The following is a 25,249-nucleotide window of genomic DNA, read 5'->3' as shown; positions in this document are numbered from 1 at the left end:
TTTAATTGTAGTTGAATGTAAAAAATCAAATTCAGATTCAATACGTGAGAGATGACTAAAATTAGATTAATTTCTTGAGAGTTTGTCCTTTGTCTGTTATATAAAATACATCGCTTTCATCTAAACTATCGTGAAAATGTTCAATGTAGACTTCAAACTTAAATTAATCTCTTTGAAAGGATTGTCATAACATTATTCCTTTATATTTAAGAAATATAGTATACATCCTTACAAATCTTTCATTTTATTCTTTTCAATTGAAGTAAATTAAATTCATGAAGTCAATCTAGGTTGACTACATTGCACATTATATTAAAATTTCGATGTCTATATAATAAATTTGACTTTTTTAAAATCCAAACTCAAAATATATATCGCTGACGCGTAAATTTAAGCGACAATTTTTTTTTTAAATCCATTCTTGTCTCACCTCTACACTTTTTGCAGCTGCATCAGGACTTTCCCCACCCCCCCAAAAAAACAAAACCCTAACTTGGACGTCGCCTCACCCCGTTCTTCGTTCACTCTCCGCTCGTCCCTCAAGCTCCTCTTTTGTCCTTAACCGTGAGCGAGTTCGCCGCCTCGTAATTGCGCACGACCTTTGCCCGTCGCCTCTCGGCCGGGAACGGTAATTTGGAGCGGGAACCGACCTTGTCTAGGGTTTCCTGTATTTCTTCTTCTTCCTTTTCTTCTTCTTCGTCTTCTTCTTCTTCCCTCTTCCCTCGTTCGCTTTCTCCGGTCTCGCCGCCCACCGCCAGCACGGTCCGCTCCCTCGTCCGCCCCGCCCCCCTCGCGTCGCCGCCAAAACCCCTAGGCTCGGACAATGGCGGACTCCGACCGGACCCTCGGGTATCTGACCCGACGGGACACGGAGGTGAAGCTCCCGCGTCCCACCCGGGTCAAGAACAAGACCCCGGCGCCGATCCAGATCACCGCGGAGCAGATCCTCCGGGAGGCCCGCGAGCGTCAGGAGGCCGAAATCCGGCCCCCGAAGCAGAAGATCACTGATCACACCGAGCTCGGCGATTACCGCCTCCGGAAGCGCAAGGAGTTCGAGGACCTCATCCGACGCGTCCGATGGAACGTCAGCGTGTGGGTGAAGTACGCCCAGTGGGAGGAGTCTCAGAAGGACTTCAACCGGGCGCGCTCGGTCTGGGAGCGCGCCCTCGAGGTCGATTACCGCAACCACACGCTGTGGTTGAAGTACGTGGACATGGAGATGAAGAACAAGTTCATAAATCACGCCCGGAACGTGTGGGACCGCGCCGTATCCCTCCTGCCGAGGGTCGATCAGCTGTGGTATAAATATATTCACATGGAGGAGAAGCTGGGCAATGTAGCGGGCGCGAGGCAGATTTTCGAGAGGTGGATGAGTTGGATGCCCGACCAGCAAGGTTGGTTGTCTTATATCAAGTTCGAGCTTAGGTACAATGAGGTTGAGCGCGCGAGGGGGATTTACGAGAGATTCGTGCAGTGCCACCCTAAGGTCAGTGCTTGGATTAAGTATGCGAAATTCGAAATGAAGAACGGCGAGGTTGCTAGAGCTAGGCATGTGTATGAGAGAGCGGTGGAGAAATTCGCTGATGATGACGAGGCGGAGATGTTGTTTGTGGCATTCGCGGAATTCGAGGAGCGATGTAAGGAGAGCGAGAGGGCGAGGTGCATATATAAGTTTGCGCTAGATCATATTCCGAAAGGAAGGGCAGAGGATCTGTATAGAAAGTTTGTAGCTTTTGAGAAGCAGTATGGAGATAGGGAAGGGATTGAGGATGCTATTGTGGGTAAGAGGAGATTTCAGTATGAGGACGAGGTCAGAAAGAATCCGTTGAATTATGATTCATGGTTCGATTACATTCGCTTGGAAGAAAGTGTGGGCAATAAAGAGAGGGTCAGGGAGGTTTATGAGCGTGCAATTGCCAATGTGCCACCTGCTGAGGAGAAGCGGTACTGGCAACGTTATATCTATTTGTGGTAGGTATATATTTGTGTAATGTATATGCTCATATTTGCTCTTGAGATGAAATATGCCTCACGGTGTTTCTATTGGTGTTTCAGGATTAATTATGCATTGTATGAAGAGCTTGATGCTGAAGATATGGAGCGTACACGGGATGTATACAGGTATGTATGTCCTTATGTTGTGGAAGTTGCATTTTTCGCCTTTTTGACAAGGATGGGATCTATACCACATCCTCCCTGTTTGTGTTTTCAAAAGAATCAGGTTGGATAATTTGTTGGTTTATGCCGACTTTCCTATTTATGCTAAGGAATCATAAAAAATGGGTCATTGATCATGCTACGCTATAGATGATTGCTAAATTTGTTTCTAAACTCATGCATATCTGATGTCTTGGGAGGGTTGATGCTACATAGGACTTGTACTGGCTAAACTGATGACATGTGATTTTCCCTTGTCCGAAGCTTCATGACTTGCAAGAAGGTGTACGAGAGTGTAAAATGGAATCAGTGGCTTGTCTATCTGAGTAATTATTTATTTTATATAAAAAAGGGGGTTGTTGACCTTAGGTTTCTATGGGTCCCTAATGGTTGGAGATTGTGTTTGTAAAGGTTTTAGTGGTTTTGCTGCATGGTTGAAAGTTTTGTGGCGGGATTAAAGTTCGAGCAGATATCGTCTCTGCAGTATTTTGGTGATACTTGGATGCGTTCTTGAGGATAGAGTTTATGTGTTTTTTCACTTTGGGTTGACTCACTTCATTTTTCTTGTCAAATGTGTTCTGTTTGTCACACTTTCATGCTTTTTCTTTTTTACTATCAATTTAAGCTGTCAACTCTAAGTGAGACTCCTTGTCCTAGCTGATATATCTTTTAATTTTTAACTGGATCTGCCACTCACGCTATGCGTGTGCAGAGTGATTTTAGTCTTCGTCGCTTTGTTGTAAGATAGATATTACAATTTTGCTCAGATCAATTCACATGCATACAGATAAAAAGAAACCCATGTTTTTAATCCAACATAGAGGAGTTGGAAGGTTCTTTTTATTGTAGAGACACTTATAGCTGGACTTGGAATGGGGATGAACATGTGTTAGTGGACAGTGAGGGTGACAGTTAATGCCTAATGGAGATGGTGAGTGATGGATAGATGCATTTCTTCATGTACATGCTCCTTAAATTGATTTGTGGTTTCAGCCCAAACTCGATTGAATATGATTTATCAAAGGGTATTCTTGGAAGCAACTAAAAGTGACACAAAACCCACTTTTTGGCTTAAATATACAGATATATGTAAGTCTGTAGCATAAAAGCCATGATTATGAGGGTTTGAATGCATGTACCCCCAGTATTCATTTTATCTTTTTGTTCCCTCTCTTTCCAGCATTGAAGACTAGTCTTTTTACTGATTTTGCTTTCTCATTCAATTCTGAATCCTTGCAGAGAGTGTCTCAAACTGATTCCTCACCAGAAATTTTCATTTGCCAAAATTTGGCTCTTAGCGGCTCAATTTGAGATTAGACAAATGAATCTTACGGGTGCAAGGCAGATCCTAGGTAATGCAATTGGCAAAGCTCCTAAAGATAAGGTAATGTAGATTGGATAAAGTTTTCACCGAGAGAGAATAGTCTCTAAGTTTCCTGTCATTCTTGTCCTTCAGTTTTTCCTCCCCATCCTTTTCTAAACAAGTTTCTATGTTGTGCTTGGTTATTAACAGATATTTAAAAAATACATCGAGATAGAGTTGCAACTCGGCAACATAGATCGATGCCGAAAACTATATGAGAAATACTTGGAGTGGTCTCCAGAGAACTGTTATGCTTGGAGCAAGTATGCTGAATTGGAGATATCATTGGGAGAAACCGACCGAGCTAGAGCCATTTTTGAATTAGCGATTGCACAGCCTGCACTTGACATGCCCGAACTGTTATGGAAGGTAAAGGCCTGCCTTTTGTTTTACTTACCCAAATTATGTGCGACTTAAGGTCAAAAGGGAAAAATATTGTTATATTTTGCAAGAATCATGAAAACATACATCTCGAAATGGTTTCTAATGTACATGTCCGTTTCCTTTTAAAATTTGAGGTGTTCAATGTTGGGCAAAAATCCAATTTCAAATGCAAAACTAAACGTGAACAATTAAGACCATATTCTTTCCAAGCCCATGCTAGTATGTTATTTTATGATGTAAAATTGAGTTAGCCTAGGGTTATACTCTCAAACTTGCGACCTTTATGTTATCTTATAATGGTTGCTTGCCAATGAATTTACCTGATGTGATCTTAATGCATGTTTACCATTGTTGTTATTGTGTTAAAGGCTTACAACTACTTAAACAGCATATGTCTCTATGGTGTTTCAGTCCTATCTTAGCCACTTTTATTCTGTTGTTCTCTGTATCTGGTGACTGCCAGCACAATAGCTGAGTGGCACAATTTCTTATTAATAGAGGTTTTACATGGCCTGTCCTTGATATGATATTAAGTTTTATAGGGTTCTAAGGTATTGACTTGATGACTGCAGAGGCAATTATAATGACTCACAGAGTTGTATTTTTTAAGTTGCCGTTGATGTGTGTTGTTTAATTGGGAGAATATACGGTAGTAATTGTAGTTGTCTTTTGATAACAGGCATACATTGATTTTGAGATATCTGAGGGAGAATTTCAACGAACAAGAGAGCTATACGAGAGATTATTAGATCGGACGAAGCACCTGAAAGTGTGGATCAGCTATGCTAAGTTTGAGGCAACAGCTGCGGATGCCCTTAATTCAGATCTGTCAGAAGATCAATTGCAATCACATCTGTTGGAACAAAAAAGGGAATGCGTACAATATGCCAGAAGTGAGTGCTCAATTGAAATTTAACTGAGCTTTTTCCCTTTTTGTGGTTTGAGTATTGATATATTCTTATTTCCTCTTTGGAAATGCTTCAGGAGTCTTTGAAAGAGCCATTAATTACTTCAGAACGTCAGCTCCCGAACTTAAAGAAGAAAGGGCAATGCTATTGGAGGAGTGGTTAAACATGGAGAGCAGTTTTGGTGAACTTGGTGATGTTGGCATTGTCCAGACTAAACTGCCAAAGAAGCTGAAGAAGAGGAGGCCGATTTTGGCAGAGGACGGTCCAGCTGGGTATGTAACTGACTTCTGTTGTCGTTCATTTCTTCTCTTTGCTACATTTGATGCTTGTCAATGAAGATGTCCTTATATTGATTTTTCAGCATCTCTCTCTTTAATTGGTTTTCGACCGTAGTTTGTTGGGTATCAACTCACTGACTTCCTGATATAGTGCTGTCCTTTTTATTCATTTCGATTCATGCTTGTTGGTCTATCTGTGTGAGATGCCCCTATAGTGAGTACTAAATTTGGTAAATTTGGTTATGCCCATCAATGATAGGTCCAGTGAGTTGTCTGTTGGGTTCTGCTCTTTCTGGTTTCGGATTTTAATTTTCTGCTGTAATGCAGTTCTTTGTGCTGATATCTATGTTTTTTCTATTCCTGGGCCAAATCTTGGTGTCTATATTGATAGAAACTTGTTGAGCCAATGCTTCTGCAAGCTGGGGTGTAATGTGTCTGAGACAAGGCATACCTATTTTGTCAGTCTCTATTTGTAACTGTCTGCTTCGATCAGCCCTTTGGAGCTTGTCTGACATTCTTGAATTTCAGGTATGAGGAATACATAGACTACTTGTTCCCTGAGGAGACCCAGTCCACAAATTTCAAAATTTTGGAAGCTGCTTACAAATGGAAGAAGCAGAAGCTTGCTACGGATGACGATTAACCAATCAAGCCCGTGTACAATTGAAATTGGTCTACGAAAATGTGTATATGTTGCTCTCCCAGACGGGTCATTCTTTCAGGTGATGACCGTGAATTGTTGGCATTTTGCCCCCCTGAAATGGAACCACTGGGAACTGTATCCGTGTTTTGTTTTTGGTCGAACTGTATCCGTGTTTAACTGTAAGATTTTTTGATGAAAAGTTAGCTTTCCGTTCATCCTGCTGAAAAGGGATTTACTTAGTGTTGGATCCACAATTAATCTTATGGATCTTTAAGATTGTTGTATAAGCCAACAAATTTTATCGGATTCACGTCAAATGTTTCCACTAGCAATCAATAGCGGTGTAAGCCAAAATTTGTGATATATGCCACCTCATGTTCTCAAGATCCTAAAAGTGACCGTCTCTGAGGAATGTATTCATTGTATTTATTTTAATATATATGGAAATCTGTTTGGAAAGTTTTGGTGGCGGAATGGCAATCTCCTTTACCAATTTCTTCGAAACAGAAGGCAGGTTTCGAGATTAAGATTGAGATGCTTTCCAAAACTCTCCACTCCAATTAAAATAAGTGGTGCTTAAAAGATTTTCAACTGAGATAAGCGTAAGAAACATGAAAAACCATAAAGATCATAGAAAATGAACCAAGATGCAAATGAGAAAACCAACTTTAACATGCTGAGGTGAGAAACCCAGCTAAACCCAGTGTGGCGTGGGTAAACATATGACCATGGAATGGAGCCACAATGGGGTCGATTTGTTGACTTTTACTACTAGCTATTTTTTTTCTAGTGTTGCACCTATAATTGAAATTTTATTTAACGTTTATCGAAAATTTTCAAAATATAGGAATACCCCCGTCCACAAATGCACAATATTTTCAAAAAGGCTATGGTATGATAACCATCAATTTCTTCCCGTCTTCATCAGAAACAGATGAACAGAACTCCACCGAATCCTTATGTTCGTGTAATTCCATGTCGACCTAGTTCATAGCGAATCTGCTAAATGAGCATGAAGAGAACTGGTCATCGTCCAGAACTATTTGGGATAATAGCTTCGTTAAATGTGACCCGTCGGCCAGGTCTCACGTTGACCGATTCCTGTACAATGGACCCCTTAATTAATGTCATAGTACCCAATAAGCTAATCCCAAAAACGCCCCTCCAGGGGCTATTCATCTGAGCTTTCTGTAATTTGACGTAAAACGTTAATACAAGCCACTCGTATCGCTTGAAGCCAAGCCAAGCAAAAAATGATATTTGACAAAACGAAGTGGAAAATAGTCGTATCACTCGAGGGCCAGGTCAGAGTCAAAAGGTGAAAAGGTCCACTCAGATTTACAATCCCCCTGTAGATAGATACCAGATATGATTATGAACGTCAACATTCTTCAAGTCTATATGAGTCATAGTTTGAAATTTCTCATATAGAAAATTATGCATTAGCGCTATTTACCCAGTGTTCCAGAAAATGAAACATGTCACGGTTGACGTAGTCAACCCACCAACCTTTGTGTTTTTTTGGTCGCTTACCCACCGACTTGATAGGTAAAAGAAAGCAACCCTGCAAACTTCAGGCCGATAGTTGCTAAAATCGTGTAAAATTTAATTCAGCAGTTCAGTAATTGACATATTCTCGAGAAGTATATAATGCACTGCATCATTAAAAATTTTTAAAAATATATATCGATATACATGTTATGATATATACACTATGTCATGTTCTGATATCATTGGGGAAAATTGTCTAAAAATTTCTAAACCTATTGCACTTTTGCTAATTCAATTTTAAGTTTTGTAATTTTGCCAATTGAGTCTTAAACAAATATCATTTTTGCTAATCGGACTCAATTGGAAAGAAATGAAAAGGTTTAGGATTCGATTGATAAGAAATGAAAATATTTATGACTTAATTGGCAAAATTGAAAGGTTGGCGAATGTGCAATATGTTTATGACTATTTGGATAATATCCCCGATATCATTGGTAACAATTTGATCCGTTTTATGTCGGTTGAACTCCAAAAATAGTACTCGAGTGACCTTGCTCCTGATGTCGTGTCGCGATCTCGAGAAGAAAATCCAAGCCAATTTATCGTCGTAGAATTAGAAGGATGCTTCTTCTCGAATTAATGTCAAAGCACCATCTTTGATGAAAAGTTATGCATTTGAAAACTTCAAGACGATGGCGGTGAGAGGAGATAAAAGAAATGGTCTTCTTGAGAATTGGCGAGGGATGAACACATGAACACCAAATTCATTAATTTTAGTTCCTACTCCCTTCTATTTTCACCTACCTTGACAGTGTCTTTCGCGATCCTTCAATCTTGGCCTGTACATGCCGAAGGATCGTTTCTTGGGTGTGGAATCTCGAACATTACCATTCTTCACGCTTGTGCCCAAAATATCTACGAAATTTTCATCTTGCTACAACAATGGCAAGCTAAGGGCTGCATTGCTTCCATTTAGAGAGAAGTCAAAGATAATCTTTTTGCCTTTTTCCGTCAGTAATTACAGCATTTTCCAAATTTGAAAAAAATTGTAGGTAATTTTGGATGTGAACATTTACATAGGGTGAAAGTTTCAAATGTCATGTCTTCAAAAGAAAACTCAATATACGTGTTGCTGCGAAAATTGAATTAAGGGCGTGTTTGTTTCGAGGAAAACTTTATTATAAAAGAAAATACTTTTTCATGAATATTATTTATGGGAATTATTTTTCCCTTTCAATTTAGGGAATTCATTTTCCTTGTCTTAAGTATGGGTATCTTCTTTGACCATAAATGGTTTTCCATTGATTAATCAATTTCAACAAATCAAATGCGTGCAAGTCCAAACCATGAATTCGCGAACAATTCTTTCACTCAAACAAACATCCTAAATAAAAAATAAAAAAAATGAAAAATAAAATTAAAGTCAATCTAGACACATTGAAATTCTGACATAAACTGTTGTCAATAATGAATTTTTTTTTCAAGACCAATTATTTCAAAAGATACAAGCAATTTATTTTTTTTCAAGGAAAATATTTTTTAAATTATTTATTTTTCGTGAAACAAATAGAACCAAAATTGATAGGTTTGAGAGATAGATGTGATTTCATGTTGAACCTAACATGCCAAAAGAGGAGGTCCGCTAAGCAGGCTAACCATATGCTTAACCAGGTTCTGCACAGCTATAGTTCGGCACATCCAAACAATGCGAGACTCGGTTCCTAACTAGAGGCCTCTTCTCTTTACGAGTAATAGCTAGGCTTAAGCTCAAGAGAATCAACGAAAGAAACTCATGGTCCAGAGGTATTGACAATGTTTTCGTGTTACTAAGTCGGTCAATTTATGCTCTCGTGATTATCGGTGTATCTGTTTGGATAGTTACTACTTGGCAGTGCAAATTTGCTAGTGCTAAGTAATTACATATGGTAAAAACTTAATTTTTTCTATTGAAAAACTTATTGCGACGGGATAATTAGCAAAAGAGTGATGTCGCGTTAGAGAAAAAAGTGACCTGGTTAATCGCCGGTTGATATTTGAATACGTGATTCATATTCAAGCGATCGAATATCTAGTACGGTTACTTTTATAAATCATTTGATAATCCAATCTTTATAACTCTTTTTTGCAGCATCCTTAATGAAAAAAGAGTTGATGTTAAAGCAATGGTCCTCTCTCATGATGAAGTTCTCAATTGCAGCATCCAGCTTGAGAACGATTGCTTGCCAAAGCCACTCCACCCATTTCCTCGTTGACTGTCATTTTCTCGGGAAAGAAGGCTGTTTGCACAGTACGCGCTTTCCCTCCCAAACGTTCCATCATTTTCTCAGCAGATAGATTTGTTTCTCCTCCTCCTTGAACAACCCCAATATCCTCGTAAACCAGATTTTGCCCACTGCCCAAAGTAAAACTCGTTTCTTCACCTTCTACTTTGTTGACCCAAAAGACCCACGTTCAAATTCGCATAAGCTTTCCCTCAGGTAGAGAATTTTCCAGCTAGTTTTCTCTGCATGGGGTCTCGTCTGCTCTCAGCAGGGGACCAGTGGCTCATGCGTTGTTCACAGCAGAAGAAGTAAAGCAACGATCTTTTGCGTGGCGTTGCTACGTGACCCTTCACCTTACTGATGGTGGAATGATGTCCGACGGGTCCAGTTCGGCAGTTCGGTTAGTTCGTTGCCCGAGGTGTGGAAATCTGTCGCCTGAGCCCTCCGACAATTCTGTGTACCGGTGCGGTGCTTGCGGTGCTTTTCTTAGAGGTAGTTTGTCTCTTCTTCCTCCTCCTTTTTGGGCCATCTCTGTTTTGGTCAGTTCATTATAGGGAAATGAAAGTAGTCAATGTCAGAGACTTTTAGGAAGAAGAGGGATTCGTATGTTTGTGCCGTGTCATGATTTGGATTTTCAATGACAGAGAGAACAGAGTAAAGTAGCAGTGACTAAATTGGCAACACCCCTCTTTTGATTGAAATAGTAAGAGAGATCTTTTTAGTTATATACAATAGCATAGCAGTAGGGGGCTTTTCCTAGTTGAGGTTAATTTGAATGGATTTTCCTTTCCGATGCAGCGAAGAGGAAGAATGCGCTGGCTGCTAATTCAATATTCTCTTCTGCGGATACGATTACTGTTGGCGCTTCTGATACGAAGAGGGATGGGGATACGCTGAAGGCTGTGGAGGGCGGAAATGAAACAGTAGTTTCCGGAGCAAGTGATCTCGATGTAAACAGTAATTCTTCATCAGGGACACAAAAGGAGGATGATTTCAGCGTTGGAGAAAGGAATGGGGATGAAGGAATGGAACTGAAGGTGGATTGGTCAGAGGCTGTTGTGGAGGCTGGTCACGGTATCGAAAGTGGACAACCCTTGACGATCGATTTGAACAGGCCAAAATCTATAGACTCAAGCATGGAAGGAGGCCTCAGAGAGAATCCAGCTAATTTGACCCGATATTCTAGTCGGCCAAGTTCGAGGGTTGATGCTGACCAGTGGTACATGACTGGAGAATGTTTTGAAGGGATTCCTGGGAACTCCAGTGATGTAGTTGGGACGAGTAGGATTCCCTCACATGAATATGTTAGTGATGGATCGTCGAATCATCAACCTCGTTCCTACTTTGAGCATGGCAAGTCAGTGAAGAGTAATGTCCACATAAATGGGCTTGATAGAGGGGATAGCTTGGACGTAGATGCCGAGCTCCTGAGAAAGTTGGATGATTTGAAACATCACATCAGCAGAATTAGTAATGCACCCGAGAGAACTGGCGAGACGGCTTTTCTTAATAGGGAGGGTCTACCCGAGCCTTTTGGTGATAGATTCAGGTATGTCTCTGGTGGACTCTTGACCCCAGGAAAGCCTGTTCTGGTGCCCCCTCATTTGATTCATCATCGTGAACAGCATCCTAGCATCGATCGAGATACACATGACTTCTATCTTCCTCCTATTCCTAGGAGTGTGACAACATCCAGGCCTCACCATCAATATGTAAAACAATCTTATCGAGGTCACTTGAATAAGTACATGGATTTGACTCGAGATTTCTCTGCATCGGATTCACAAGATTCCTCCCTTGACCGCAACTTGTGCACCTGTTTTCATTGCCGTCACGAACATGAGCAAGCTCCTCAATCGGTCCAACCAACTCCTTTTGGCCCTAAAGGGAGTGTCGGCTACCCTGTGAATTTCACCTCCTATCACCATCGCGATCCCATCCAAATTTGGCCTCGTGGTCATTTGGGTGTTCATATTCCCCCTCTGAGTTCTCACAATCCACGGGCCCAAAGAAGATGGCCAACTGAGAGTATTGTTTCAGACACTGATACCGCCGGTTCTCAGCAGAAGATAATTGCGATTTCAGATAGAAGTAAGAAGCATTACCATCCAATATCAGGTGGTGCTCCATTCATAACATGTTGCAAATGCTCCGAGTTGCTGATACTGCCTTCCAATATAAGCGTGGAGAGGCGTAAAAAACCGAACCTGCAATGTTGGTCCTGCTCAACTGTACTCTTGGTTGAAGTTCTGGGCAGAAGGCTTGTCACTTCCGTCACAAGACAATCATCTTACCTTGACAATAATGGTTCTCACGAGGCAGTGAAAGAGAAAATAGCTAGTCTGCAACGCGGCTTGGGCGTGAAAGGAATAGACTCCTCCGGTGATGGTAGTGCCATAGACATTTGCTCTCCTGGTCATGGCAATTCCAGTTTCCCCAAGAAATATGAAGCAAATGAAGAGTCAGATGACCGGCAAGTGAATATGCAGAACTACGAGCACGGTAGCAGTCTAGCTCCGTCTTCCCATTCTTCTGAGGAAGAAGATGTTCCCAATGAGGTAAAGCTCGGGACAGATTTATCCACTTCTGCTGAGAACCCATTACTACGGGAAGAGTCTCCCACAGTTCCAAGCTTAACATTCAACAAGAATCTCGATAATTCCAGTTCTAAGATATCTGAGGATCAATATGCAGAAGCAAGTGAGATTAAAGAAATACATCGGGATTTTCTAGTCCAGAAAGGTGTCCCGAGACAAAAACCTGTGCAGGATACAGCCACAGAAGATGAGATCGAGTACTCGCTTAATGACTACCTTAATACATCTCAAGATTCTTCAGATGCAAGTAAAGAAGCAGATCGATCAAAGACGAAGAAAAGGGACAAATTTTTCTTTGTGAGCCTCATTAAGAAGAGCATTAGAGATTTCTCAAGATCTAATGAGATTGTGGAAATTGAAAAGCCTAATGTCGTCATTAATGGGCACCCTATACCCAACCATCTTGTCAAAAAGGCTGAAAAACTTGCTGGGCCTATACGACCAGGGAATTACTGGTAAGTCCCATGTCGATCTTCATAACATCACATTTTATCTGGCAAGTAAAGTAGTGAGTGCATGTTACGTGAATCTCTCTAGGTCTTCAGATTGGATGAACTAGTGTTCATTGGTTTTCCAATCTGTAATTTTTCACGACGAAAATTTAATCTATGATATCATGGAGGACAACCCATTATTCGGTGCAGTTGGTGCTCTTTTGCTTGAATGTGATTACGTGACACTTGGTAAGAGGTCGAGTTTTCTTTCCCTTTTGCCAGGTATGATGTCCAAGGTGGATTTTGGGGTGTGATGGGCAGAACTTGCTCTGGGATAATTCCGGTAAGACCTAGTCTTCCTCGGCTCAGCAATACTTTTCGAACTTTGATGCACTAGCCGAAACAAGGATAAAGACGCACTATACTTAGTCATTGGCCATCTACTATGTTCTCTCATCTAACTCAAACTATATTTCCTCAGCCGTTCATCGAGGAGTTCAATTATCCCATGCCGGCGAATTGCGCTGCTGGAAACACGGGAGTCTTTGTGAACGGGAGAGAGCTACATCAGAAAGATCTGGAACTACTTGCCAGCAGAGGACTGCCGACGGCACCAAATAGGTTCTACAAAGTCGAGATTTCAGGAAGAGTTTGGGATGAGAAGTCCGGCAAAAAGCTATGTAGGCTTGGAAAGCTCGCGCCAACGTAAGTCTTGCAAATGCATATCGGTTGATGGGCATCTTCTAATAATCAAATCATATTCTATAGAAAGTGGAAAGAATTCACTTATAGCACTTGTTAGATTTGGAACTGTCTTGGACTCTTGGCAAGTGTTGGTCACCAATTCAATAACCTTAACTAGAACGGGCCAGAGAAAAAACCTTTGGCCTGGAGTCTGATGTCGCCAAGAACACTGCAGTACATCTGATTTACATCTACATTACTTATCAAAAAACATAAAGAAACAAGATATACATATACATGTCATTTCTTGTCCTTCTTCGGCAACTGATGCTGTTTTTCTTCTTCCCTGCTCCTTTTGATTCTCTCAAGATTATCATCTGCTGAAGTGATCGGAGTAATTTAAGGAAATAGGTTCAACTTCATTCTCAACTAAAAGGGTGTGCTAGATACCATTAACTAGGGAACTACCAAGAATCGACAAGAATCACGGTGCCTAACATTCGTTTACTGTAAAATAACCAGGCTTGCCGACCGTCTTCTACGATGTAGCGACTAACACTTTGTAAGGTCCTTCCATGGTCCCTCGAGTCGGGTGTGAATTTGATCGCGATCCCGCGTGATATCATATCTTGAAAGTTTCTTATTTGATTGGTCTATGGCTTTTCCCGAATCGTTTTGTTTTCTCTCACCAAAGCCTTATCTACTTTGGACCTCTTGGCAGAGTGCAGAGAGCAAAGCGTGGATTTGGCATGCGCGAGTCCAGGCAATGAAGAGATCCTATGGACAGTAAATACACTTTGGTGCTTCAATGTATATAAGATAGTATGCCTTTCTTCCCCTCATTCTCAGGTCGAAGCCAATCATTGTTGTGATTATTATCATGATTGGATCTTACATGAAACTGAACTAGATTTGCAAGTTTTTCCCAATCAAAATTCAATGCTTGCGACTCTACTATGTCCATCTCCTACTCATGATATTCCCAAGTGAGCTGCCTTTTCATGTTGGTATTGTCGATGGATTTCGAAATTTCGAGTATCTCCGAATCGAGAAGCTGTCTTTTTATATACAATTTTCTAAATATCTAGATAGATTTGTACTTTCATGTTATTTTTTAGCATTGACACTTAAATTTTGGCTAAACATTTATGAATTAATTGCATAGAAAATTAGGGATTAATCTTTGATCCCTAAACAAAAATAAATTGCATAGCATATAGTCTAGAATCGTGTAGTTTAATTGCATCTTGCATTGGACTGGCGGTGACGAATAAACTCAAATCAGCCATGCGGACCTAACTCGCAATACTCAGCCAAACAAGGGGGAGAGGGGCCGAAAATTGTAAGGCATGACGGGCCTTGGTTATCTTAGATTGAGCTTAAATCAGTCCATTAAACTTCAATTAAAGAAAAACCCAAGATAGTTCAATCCATTGCGAAATTAAATAGAAAAGCCTAAATTTAAAGCCCATCTCTTACAAAGCCCGATCAATTAACCTAGGTTTACATTATAAATACACAGTTGTGCCTCTCAATTAGGAGGAGGCGATCACAATTTTCAAAATACACGAGTGATACACGTGAGACTAAGAGTGAGAGTGATAGAGGGAGAGACCAGCCGAGCCCCCTCACGGCCGACCCACTCTTTCTCGATCGCAGCCACCGTCGCTGCTCCTTCCCCTCAAGGCCAAACCGGTGGCAGTGAGACGCTACTGCTACCTTCGCTTACGACAAGCCGTCCTCGCCTGCTATTGCACCCATCACTGCACCGCCCGACGTGAGCCATTGCCACTACCGTCGCACCTCTCGTCGGACTCACGGGAAAATTACCAAAAAAGTCATAAACCTTTTACAATTGTGCCAATTCAGTCTTAAACCTTTTTTTTTTGGCCAATTCAGTCCTAAACCTTTTGCAATTGTGCCAATTCAGTCCATCCGGCCACTTTTGGCCGGCCGGCGCTGACGTGGCCACCGGCCGACGTCCACGTGGCAATATTTTAATATTTTTTTCGAATTTTTTTCCTTTTTTCTTTTTTTTTTTTCGTTTCCTTCTCCCCCCTGGCCTGTCCGGCCAGGGGGGAGGCTCGCCGACGAGGGCCCAGCTCGCCATGGCTGGGCGAGCTCCGCCTCGCCGGAGCTGGGCGAGCTCGCCTTGGCTGGGCGAGCTTCGCCCTCGCCTAGATCTGGCGAGGCGGAGCTCACCTTGCCATGGCGAGCTCCGCCTCGCCAGATCTGGGCGAGGGCGGAGCTCGCCCAGCTAAGGCGAGCTCCGCCTCGCCGGAGCTGGGAGAGCTCGCCATGGCTGGGCGAGCTCCGCCTCGCCAGAGCTGGGCGAGGGCCCAGCTTGCCATGGCTGGGCGAGCTCCGCCTCGCCATCGCTAGGCGAGCCTCGCCCGGCTCCGGCGAGGCGGAGCTCGCCTTGGCCGGGCGAGGCGGATCTCGCCCGGCCAAGGCGAGCTCCGCCTCGCCGGAGCTTGGCGAGCTTGCCATGGCCGGGTGAGCTCCGCCTCGCCCGGATCTGGCGAGGCTCGCCTAGATCGGCGAGGCTCGCCTAGAGCCGCAGGCGGAGCTCGCCCGGCGGCGAGGCCCAGCTCGCCTCGCCGGAGCTAGGCCCTCGCCGCCGAGCCTCCCTGCTGGCCTGTCCGGCCAGGTGGGAGAAGGAAAAGAAAAAAAAAAGGAAAAAAAATTCGAAAATAATAAAAAAATAGTAAAATATTGCCACGTGGACGCCGGCCGGCGGCCACATCAGCGCCGGCCGGCCAAAAGTGGCCGGATGGACTGAATTGACACAATTGCAAAAGGTTTAGGACTGAATTGGCAAAAAAAAAAGGTTTAGGACTGAATTGGCACAATTGCAAAAGGTTTAGGACTTTTTTGGTAATTTTCCCCGGACTCGCTGCTACCTGGTGTGCTGTCTCACGCCGGGATGAAGCGTTGCCTCCTCGCCGAGCTCCTGTTTCTACTGCTGAAAGAACGATCACGACGCCGTTGCTACAACAAGCCCCCAATGCCGCCGAGCTCGCATCGACGATGCTGCTGATCCTGCCACCGCTGCTAGCGCCTCGACGAGCCCAACGTTGCTTCTCGTTGCCAGTGATGAATAAAAACAAGAGACAGTTCATTTCTCTATCCTAAACACTACAGATTATCCGTTATTTCGCTACTTTAAGCCTAAACACTTGGAGAAGTTCTTCCAAGTTACCCTTATCAAGAATCACCCCACATCGGGGCAAACTGGAAGTAAGTCGGCATCGTGAGGTAAACAAATGGATAGGAATTTTCTTGTTCTCACTTGTGTCAATCTTCAAGTATTGCTATTACAGATAAACTCATACGAAATTCAAGTGCTTTAGGATGGCGAAGAGCATTCCTTTCTCTATCCTATATACTTATATCCCTTGCATGGCCCACTTGAGCTTGTAATTTCATTTCATGTGAATCCAGTTGGTGATCATCCCCCACACTGGGGCAAGGCAAAAGTCGTCACCACTCAAGCAGCATATCCAAAGCGCCAACAAGAGACAAAGACCCCTCATAGTCCAAATGTCCAGTCATTCGATATGAAAAGAAAATAAAAAAAATGGAAAAATGAAATAGGGGGTATGAAAAAGTAGTGTGCATGGTAAAAGCAAGGCTGATGCCTATAGAAAAAAAAAAGAATATATGTGTCCAAGTTACCTTCAGTGAAGCAGTGTTCGAAGAAACAAGATTGATGGTGCATCTACAAAGACAATCCATGATGGTGGCGATGCCGATATGATCACCAACTTTCGCCCCAATCTATGAGCCTAACGATCCCTTCGTTTCTCAACCTGTGAACCTAGCCTGCGTTACGTCCCTTATAAAGTCTCTTCAGATTATGGCACTTGAATTAATGTAAAGTCTAATATGTTTATAAGCATGGCTCGAAGAAGTACGAGCAAGACTATTTCTATCCCATTTTGCATGATTCTTGACTTGTAAACCCGGAAACAACTGCGGAGTATCGTTCTTTCATTAGCCTCGACTCGAAGAGTCCTATTTGCTAAGCCGTTGACCAAGCCCATGTTATAGTCCTAACAAAGACCTCTCAGATTGGTAAGGTTATACTGCTTGCGAGAGTACTCGGATCCTTATTGATAAGAAGATAGTGAGATAGAGTGATTCTCATAAAATTACCTTTTCAATGAGAGTAAGTAGAAAGTCCTTTCAGACTAAAGGTCTTTCATTTGACATGTTCAAAATATCCACGTTAGGAGTTTTGGTTGTTTTGTCATGATTCTCCCCGGTGGAAATTTGGTAATGCGGATGTGACAAGATCGTCATGCATGAAAACCATTTGAGCTAATGAATTTATGGTGCATGAGTATATGTATTCTTGAGTGCCTATGAATGCATATTAGATGTTGCCTATAACCATGTCTAACAGGAGACGTGTCATCAAGAGTCAGAGATATCACCAGGTGAGTATATCTCTACTATTATCTTGGGTACTTGTGATTGTCTAAGTATTCCGTTGTCTTTGAATGCCCGTGATTGTCCATGTATTAATCGTGGCTCGAATAGTTGTGACTGTCCAAGTATTCCTTTCTTGTTTTGAGTACCTGCGATTGTCTAGATATTTTCAAACTGTACGAGTTTTTGCGAGGTTGTATCAATGAGTTTTATGTGATCATTCCTTTGAGTGCTTGTGACTGTCCAGGTATCTCCACACAGTCGTTAGACGCCTCTAACGATATCCAGGTATTTATCGATTAAGCTTTTTTAGGTACATCTGGTGATATCCAGGTGCTTTGTCAAGGAATCTCCGAGCATTCGGGTTAATTCCCTTTGTTTACCCAGTCGTTAAATACCTCTGATGATATCCAGGTATTTATCGATCAATTATTTTAGAATACCTCAGATGATAATTAGGTATTTCGTTAAGCATTTTTCAAACATTTTGGAAAGTTCCTTCGTTGAACACCTCTGACGATATCCAGGTGTTTAGTGGATAATTTTCTCAAGTACCTTTGACGATATCTAGGTATTTCGATAAAATTTGGGATGATTTCCATTTTGCTAACCTATTGTTGGATGCCTCAGACGATATCCAGGCATTCATCGCATAATCCGTTTCGAGTATCTCAAACGATATGCAGATATTCGAAACAACCTCCCATTTCTTTGATCTTTAGATGCCTCAGACGATATCCACGTGTCCATTGATCATTCTTTTTTCGATTACCTCAGATGATATCTAGGTAATTTGAACTTCCTTCGTGTGTCTTGACTGAGTTTCAAGTCACCGGAGTCTCTCAGCAATTTATTAGGCAATATCTAGTGGATGAAGCCCTAATAATTGTCAATAGATTCATAATTAGAGTCATGCCTTGAACTACTTTCCGCTCCAATAAGGTAAGTAACTTCAGGTAAATGTTTTTTTATTTATTTTGCGTTACCATGCATCATGATATATGGCAAAATGGGACTGATAATGTGACATCCCCGATTTCGGGCCTAGGAAGCCGAGGGCTAGTAAAACATGGATGAACGGGTAAGTCGAGTCGAGGGTCGGTAATGGAATGGACAGCATGATCGGAACGAGTGTACTGAGGGTTGGTCGTGGTTCGATCGAAAGATTGTCCATGAATTGGCCTAGAGATCGATAGTGGAATGACCCCCTGACTACGTAAATGATTAGAGTAATATGACTGTGGAGTGACCCTTCGACCATAAGGGCCGTTAGTGGAACGGTCCGGGATAACTGTGGATCAGTTCGGTGTCGGCATGTGTCGGTCGCGAGTGATACCGTACGGCCATGCATCGGTCACGGATGACCATGAGTTAATTCTAGGGTACTGGATTCCACGAGACTACATGACAATCGAGGGTTGACCATGGGTCGTGGATACTCGAATGTGGCTCGGTCACGAATCGGCCACGGATCGTTGCGTTAAGTCGGGTAGGCCATGGATGAGACATGTGCTAGGCCATGTACCTAGTGGCTTGGTCGCGGCCCGGGCTAAATTGCCAGTCGCGCCGGCCAAGGCCATGTGCCCGGTCATGACCGGCCATCGTGCCCATCAGCCAGGCTACGGACTAGCTACGTGCCCTGTCGTGTGCCGGCCATTGTGCCCGACTCTTGTGCCAGGCGTTGTGCCCATAAGATCCGGTTCCAATCTTGTCCCGTGCCCAAGAAATATGGCTATGAGTCGTGCAACGTGCCATTCACGGACCGTTGCGCGTGTGTGGCCGTGAACCGACCCCTCGCTCGTATGACCTGGCGTAGTGCTCGGCACGTTGCCCATACGGCCGGCAAGGCACTGGGCACGTCGCCCGTGCGGCCAAGCAATCCGCTTGGCACGTTGCCCGTGCGGCCTGGCGCGGCGCCCGTGCGGCCCGGTCTCGCGCCCGGCCATGTGCCAGTGTGGCCCGGCGATGTACCCGGCCATTTGCCCGGTGACCAGGCCACTTGCCCGGTGACCCGGCCACGCGCCCAGGCCACCCGAGAAGCCTAAATTGGCTTAGTTGGGCTTAGATTTTTGTGTAGTTCTATTTAGTCACTTGTGGGGGTTTTTTCACATTAAATCTCATTTTAAATGGGATTATTAGAATTATTTATCGCGAAAAAACCCTTAAAAAATTATGAGGATTAACATGATGCGGGGTTGCGATTATAGCATCGTTTAGCCAATTTCGGGTAAACCGATTGGCCCGAGAGGTTTTTGAGTGGAACCAACTAGCTTATAGGCCTCCCACGGTTCAGGTTTTGGCTGAAGAAAAGAGACAAAAAGGGTTGACTTGGTCAAAATGTGCAATTATTGCCATTTAGCCATCATTATTGGACCCCTCATGAGGTGTCCTCCTTCCATTATTGTCCAAGCTGAGCTGTGCCCCCTCCAATTATAGCTCATTAAGGCTCCTTGGTGACTCATTAGCCACTAATAATAGAGCCCAAGGCAAGGCCAATAATTGGCCAAGCCAAGGGAGCCGAGAAAGAGGGCCATTCGGCCAAGGAGAGAGAGAGAGAGAGAGAGAGAGAGAGAGAGAGAGAGAGAGAGAGAGAGAGAGAGAGAGAGAGAGAGAGAGAGAGAGAGAGTGAGTGAGTGAGTGAGTGAGTGAGTGGCCGAGAGGGGGAGAGAGAGAGAGAGAGAGAGAGAGAGAGAGAGAGAGAGAGAGAGAGAGAGAGAGAGAGGGCCAATGAGGAAGAGATAAGCTGGGCCTCTTCATCATTTTCTTTGGCTTTAAGTCCATTAATGGCATTAAATGAAAGCCATCATGAAATTTGACTTAGAGCACCTCTCTTATTAACTTAGTCTAGGGTTTTCTAGTGTCTTCCAAACCTTTTATAAATAGCAAGACATTTCCCTCCTTCTCCCTCTTCTCACGCCAACATCTCACGCCAACTTCATCATCCTCTTCTTCCTTTGTTTCTTGTTTTCTCACTTTTGGCCCGAGAAGCTCACGCCCAAATAAATCCCGAACCGGCCCGTGTTTCTTCTCGTTTCACCCAAGAGCCCACGGTTTGGTCTTTGTAGGCCTAGGTTTGCTCGGCTAAGCAAGAAGGAAGCAAGGAGAAAGCCCGAAATTTCCCGAGCTCACCCGTCTTTAGCCCGTTCTCTAGTTTTGTTAGTTATTGTGTAAGTGAATTCCCTACTATCGGGAAAAGAAGTTGCGATGCGTTGTAACATGGGTTGCTTGGCCCGTTTCTTGGTTTCTTGGTTGATTTACTTGGCCCATTTTCTTGGTTTCATGGTTGTTCGTTCTTTCTCGACTAACGATGTTCACGTGTGATACTCACGTTTGATGTTTGTCTTTGTTGGTTTCGTAGCATGACTTTGCTATTTGAATTGCCATCGATGCCGGTACGGTAAGAGTCAACTTGTATGAACGACGATTGTCTTGTCCTTGCTTGATATTAGAGTTTTTACTTACTGAGTCTCCCCGACTCACTCCCGTTGTTTTTCCTCTTTTCAGGTCTGTGATATGGCATCCCCTCCAACCCGGTTCGGAAACCCAGTGGAAATGCGAGCCGAACTCCTCACCGTGATCGACGCCTGGGAGAATCGCGCTTACCGTCGAATCACAACCTATGTGATGGTCGACGAAGGCCGTGATGAGTTAGTCGCTCACCCGTACGAGGCGTGGTACCGCCTAGCGAACAGAGAATGGGTTGGGCCCCTTCGCGCTTTCAACGGGCCATTTGGAGGATCGGGCGGGTCGGCTCCGGGGCAAACCGGGGGTGGAGCATGAGATGGCCAGCCGGACGAGGAGCGGGAGGAGCGAGAGGAACGAGAAGCTATAGCGAAGCTAGGAACCCAAGCCAAGTTTTGTTTGTTTGATAGTGGCTTGTGTCGGAAACGCCCTTGGAATGGGCATGTAAAATATGTACGTGGCTTGTAAGGGCCCGTAAAGAAGGGCTCGATGAAATAAGCACGTCTTTTGTAAATACAATGTGCGTGATTTGTTTATCTCACTCCTATTTGTCTCGTTTATCGTTTATTTGCTTCCGCGTGCGCATTTGATTGTTTAAAATAAACGGGACGAACTAATATATTTTCGCGAGTCACGGGTCCGTTCGGGTCATATTCGGTCACTACGTATCGATCGTGATTCCGAGTAGGGACGTGACAGATAATCCCACAAAAAATAGCATTCAGTGCATGTGCACGATCAAAATTTAGATATCATTTAGTCTTTGAATGTAACTTCTGCGAACTCACCTTCAAAGAGGGGTAACTGTTGGCACCAAAATTTCGGCTAACCATTTAGGAATTTATTGCAAAGAAAATGAGGGATTAATCTTTGATCCCTAAACAAAAATAAATTGCATAGCATATAGTCTAGAATCATGTAGTTTAATTGCATCTTGCATTAGACCGACGGTGGCGAATATACTCAAATCAACAGTGCGGACCTAACTCGCAATACTTGACCAAACAAGAGGGGGAGGGGCCGAAAATTACAAGGCACGACGAGCCTTTGTTATCTTAGATTGAGCTTAAATCAGCCCATTAAACTTCAATTAAAGAAAAGCCTAGGTTAAAGCCCATAATCTTACAAAGCCAGCCCAATTAACTTAGGTTTACATTATAAATACACAGTTGTGCCTCTCGATTAGGAGGAGGCGATCGCAATTTTCAGAATACACGAGTGATACACGTGAAAGTGAGAGTGAGCGTGATAGAGGGAAAGACCGGCTGAGCCCCCTCACGGCCGACCCCCTCTTTCTCGATTGTAGTCGCTGCCCCCCTGGCGGCCACCGTCACCACTCCTTCCCCTCATGGCTAGACTTGTGGCCGTAAGATGCTGTTGCTGCCTTCGCCTGCGACAAGCCGTCCTCACCTGCTGTTGCCCCCATTGCCGCACCGCCCGACATGAGCCGCTGCCACTGCCGTTGCACCTCCCGCTGGACTCATTGTTTCCTGGCCTGCTGTCTCACGCCGGGACGAAGCCGCTGCCTCCTCGCCAAGCTCCTACTGCTGCTGCTGCAAGATCGATCACGACGCCACCGCTGCAGCAAGTCCCCAACACTGTCGAGCCCGCACTGACGACGCTGCTTCCTGTTGCCGCCCTGCATTGACCTAGTGAGCTGCTGCTGCTGCCGCCTCTTGTCGACTCTGTGCCGATGAGCCGCTGCAGCAAGTCCCTAACGCTATCGAGCTCGCACCGACGACGCTGCTTCCTGTTGCCGCCCTGCATTGACCCAGCAAGCTGCTGTTGCTGCTGCCGCCTCTTGTCACCTTTGCCTCCCTCATGGTTAGACTTGTGGCCGTGAGCCGTAATTGCTGCTCCCGTCGCTCCATCGTCCACGTCGCGTGCTGCTGCCTAGCCATGCCGTGACTGATGCCCCATCGTCGGTCGAGTTCCCTTCGTGTGTCAAGCCACCGTTGGAGCGCCGCTGCTAGCCCACCACCTCGGCCAATCTCAGTGATCCGCAATCCCGATCCGAGTCAAGTTCAAATTTGAAAGTTATCCGCAAATTAGGTAAGAATATCATCTGATATCGTTTTAAATATTTAAAGTTTTAATTTGGATGATATGCTATCTTTTGTAGATTTATAGATATATCTGGGTCATTATATAATATCCGCAAGATTTTAAAATACCCCAAGCTAGGAAATTTTCCTAACTTAACAACGTGCTTGGACGATTATACGATCTCTAACCACGAGATATGATACTCAGCGGCACAGAAAATCTTTCATGCTATCCATAACTTTTTGGATACAATGATAGATTTTAATTGTTTCCAAATTTAAATGAATAGCCTTCCATAAATATCCATAACTACATGAATATGATTGCTGGGTTCATATCGCTTTCCTAATTCAAAGATGATAAAACAAACCTTGTGAATTGCGTAGATTGATTTGATGGTGGTGGTTATCCTCTGTTTGATTTTATTTCCTTTAAAAGAAAATCCCAAAAATGATTAATTAGGATTTAAATTGATCCCTTAGAAGATAATGTTGAATGTTTAGGATAGGTCTAGATAACTTTCCTTGAATAGAATAAAATAACCTAAATTTGCTAGAAAGATAAGATAAATTTTCAATTTAAATTAGGATTTATAGTAATTTACTTCCTAGTTTTGTTTATATATTATCCTAATCCTGATAATTTATTTAGGGTAATTTTAATTGCGAATTTTCATAAAAAATACCAAAAAGAAGCCGCTTTAGAGTAAATCAAATTGTCTTTTCTAAAATAGATTGCATGTTAATTTAGGCAATTTTATTATTCCGAATTTTAATAAAAAATACAAAAAATATATCAGTTGCCTGTCATTAGAATTAGGTCATTTAATCGTATGTCATCTAGCTTGCATGTAAGGATTATTTAATCGCATGTCATACTCTACATGTCATTGCATATAAGTTAGTTATCATCTAATCAAACGAAAATAAAAAAAATACATTAAATGGAATTGCTTGTTAATTAGAAATCATATTAAGATCTAGTTAACAATGCAGATGCTTACGTTGCTTCAAGGTAAGCAATTCTTCCTTTCTTGATATTTATTTAATGCTTTAATTATTGGGTTTTAATTTGGTGGTTTGTCCACTCGTATGAACACCTCACATGTTGGGAAGAAATAAAATCAATCTAGACAACCTGCTCAAACATTTTCATGAAAAGAAAAGGTACCGAAAGGGCATTAGGGTAAATCTAGCATAATCAAGTCTCCGTACTAATTCGTGGGAACAAAATATATCTCCTTATACTTTACTTGGATTTCTAATCGACTTACCGTAAATTGATTAGTTGTGACTCTAAATTGAAAATGACTTGCATGATAAGAACTTGAACCATAAGTCGCGAATTGGTAAGGATTGTGAGAGCCCGAGTTAAGTCTAGACTTAATAATCCATTAGCCGAACCCCTAGGTGGTACACCGCGAGGGTAGGTCGCGACATTTAGTTTAAATCTCGCAACGGATGCATTTTGACTTTTTTCTTAATTCGAAACGCCCGAAAACTTCCACAATATGCAGATGTTGATGCTGTAGGTTTACATGTAATTTTTTTCGTGATTTTCTGAAATTTGAAAATTTTCATTAAAAATTCGTTTCGAATATATATACTGTGCTTCAAAAATCGATTTTCTTTTCAGGAAATTGCTTTATGAAACGAATTTGATAAATTGCCTTCGGACACCACCAGTTAGAATAGAATAACTCAATCTCGTATGAAAGATAATACTGAGAAGCGGGCGAAATTAGAAACCATTTATTTCACGAAAAACAAACGATTCAGAATTCCTAAAAACGATCGCTCGCATCGCACGAACTAATTAGTCAACAGAAAAAATGTTTCCATTGCCAATAATAATTTAAATCTAAATATTTTTGTGGACAATAAAAATATTTTTTACCCGATCGTTTTAATTTTTTCTGTTTGAATCATTCATTTTTTTTCACCAAATCTTAATAGAGAAATGAATTGTATAACCGAGGGTTACAGTTGCAACGAGGTCATGCCGGTTGGTAGCTTATCACTAACCTTTCTTGTTCGTCTTCTTTCGCCGAGTGAGTAAGCAATCTCAGCTGGATTCGCGGTGAGCAATTACTGCCATCTGAGATCTT

The 25,249-nt window shown here is 42.8% G+C and overlaps 2 protein-coding genes across 3 annotated transcripts; both read left to right on the top strand.

Moving 5' to 3' along the window:
* The first annotated feature begins 627 nt into the window (after positions 1–627).
* LOC115669506 (uncharacterized) lies at positions 628–6,096 on the top strand. The gene is made up of 7 exons (XM_056318399.1): positions 628–1,971; positions 2,056–2,121; positions 3,397–3,541; positions 3,671–3,889; positions 4,584–4,797; positions 4,889–5,084; positions 5,619–6,096. The coding sequence occupies exons 1-7, from the start codon at positions 824–826 to the stop codon at positions 5,731–5,733; spliced, it is 2,103 nt and encodes a 700-aa protein (XP_056174374.1). The 5' UTR covers positions 628–823; the 3' UTR covers positions 5,734–6,096.
* A 3,427-nt stretch (positions 6,097–9,523) lies between these two features.
* On the top strand, positions 9,524–14,254 carry LOC115665519 (uncharacterized). Of its 2 annotated transcripts, none has more exons than XM_056318170.1 (5): positions 9,524–9,977; positions 10,284–12,537; positions 12,799–12,859; positions 12,998–13,221; positions 13,929–14,254. In XM_056318170.1, exons 1-5 carry the CDS (start codon positions 9,854–9,856, stop codon positions 14,188–14,190), a joined length of 2,925 nt encoding a protein of 974 aa, XP_056174145.1. In that variant the 5' UTR covers positions 9,524–9,853; the 3' UTR covers positions 14,191–14,254. The 2 variants fall into 2 exon arrangements, with proteins under 2 accessions (XP_056174145.1, XP_030443249.2); XM_030587389.2 differs by having other exon boundaries at positions 9,525–9,977; positions 13,922–14,152.
* Positions 14,255–25,249: the final 10,995 nt, after the last annotated feature.

Source organism: Syzygium oleosum, unplaced genomic scaffold (genome assembly GCF_021117445.2).
Source record: "Syzygium oleosum isolate NSW1041296 unplaced genomic scaffold, Sole_v2.1 Sole_v2.15, whole genome shotgun sequence".
In the NCBI taxonomy this organism is placed as follows: domain Eukaryota; kingdom Viridiplantae; phylum Streptophyta; class Magnoliopsida; order Myrtales; family Myrtaceae; genus Syzygium; species Syzygium oleosum.
Note: the sequence above shows the minus strand (reverse complement) of the source record. Positions and strands in the feature narration are given on the sequence as shown.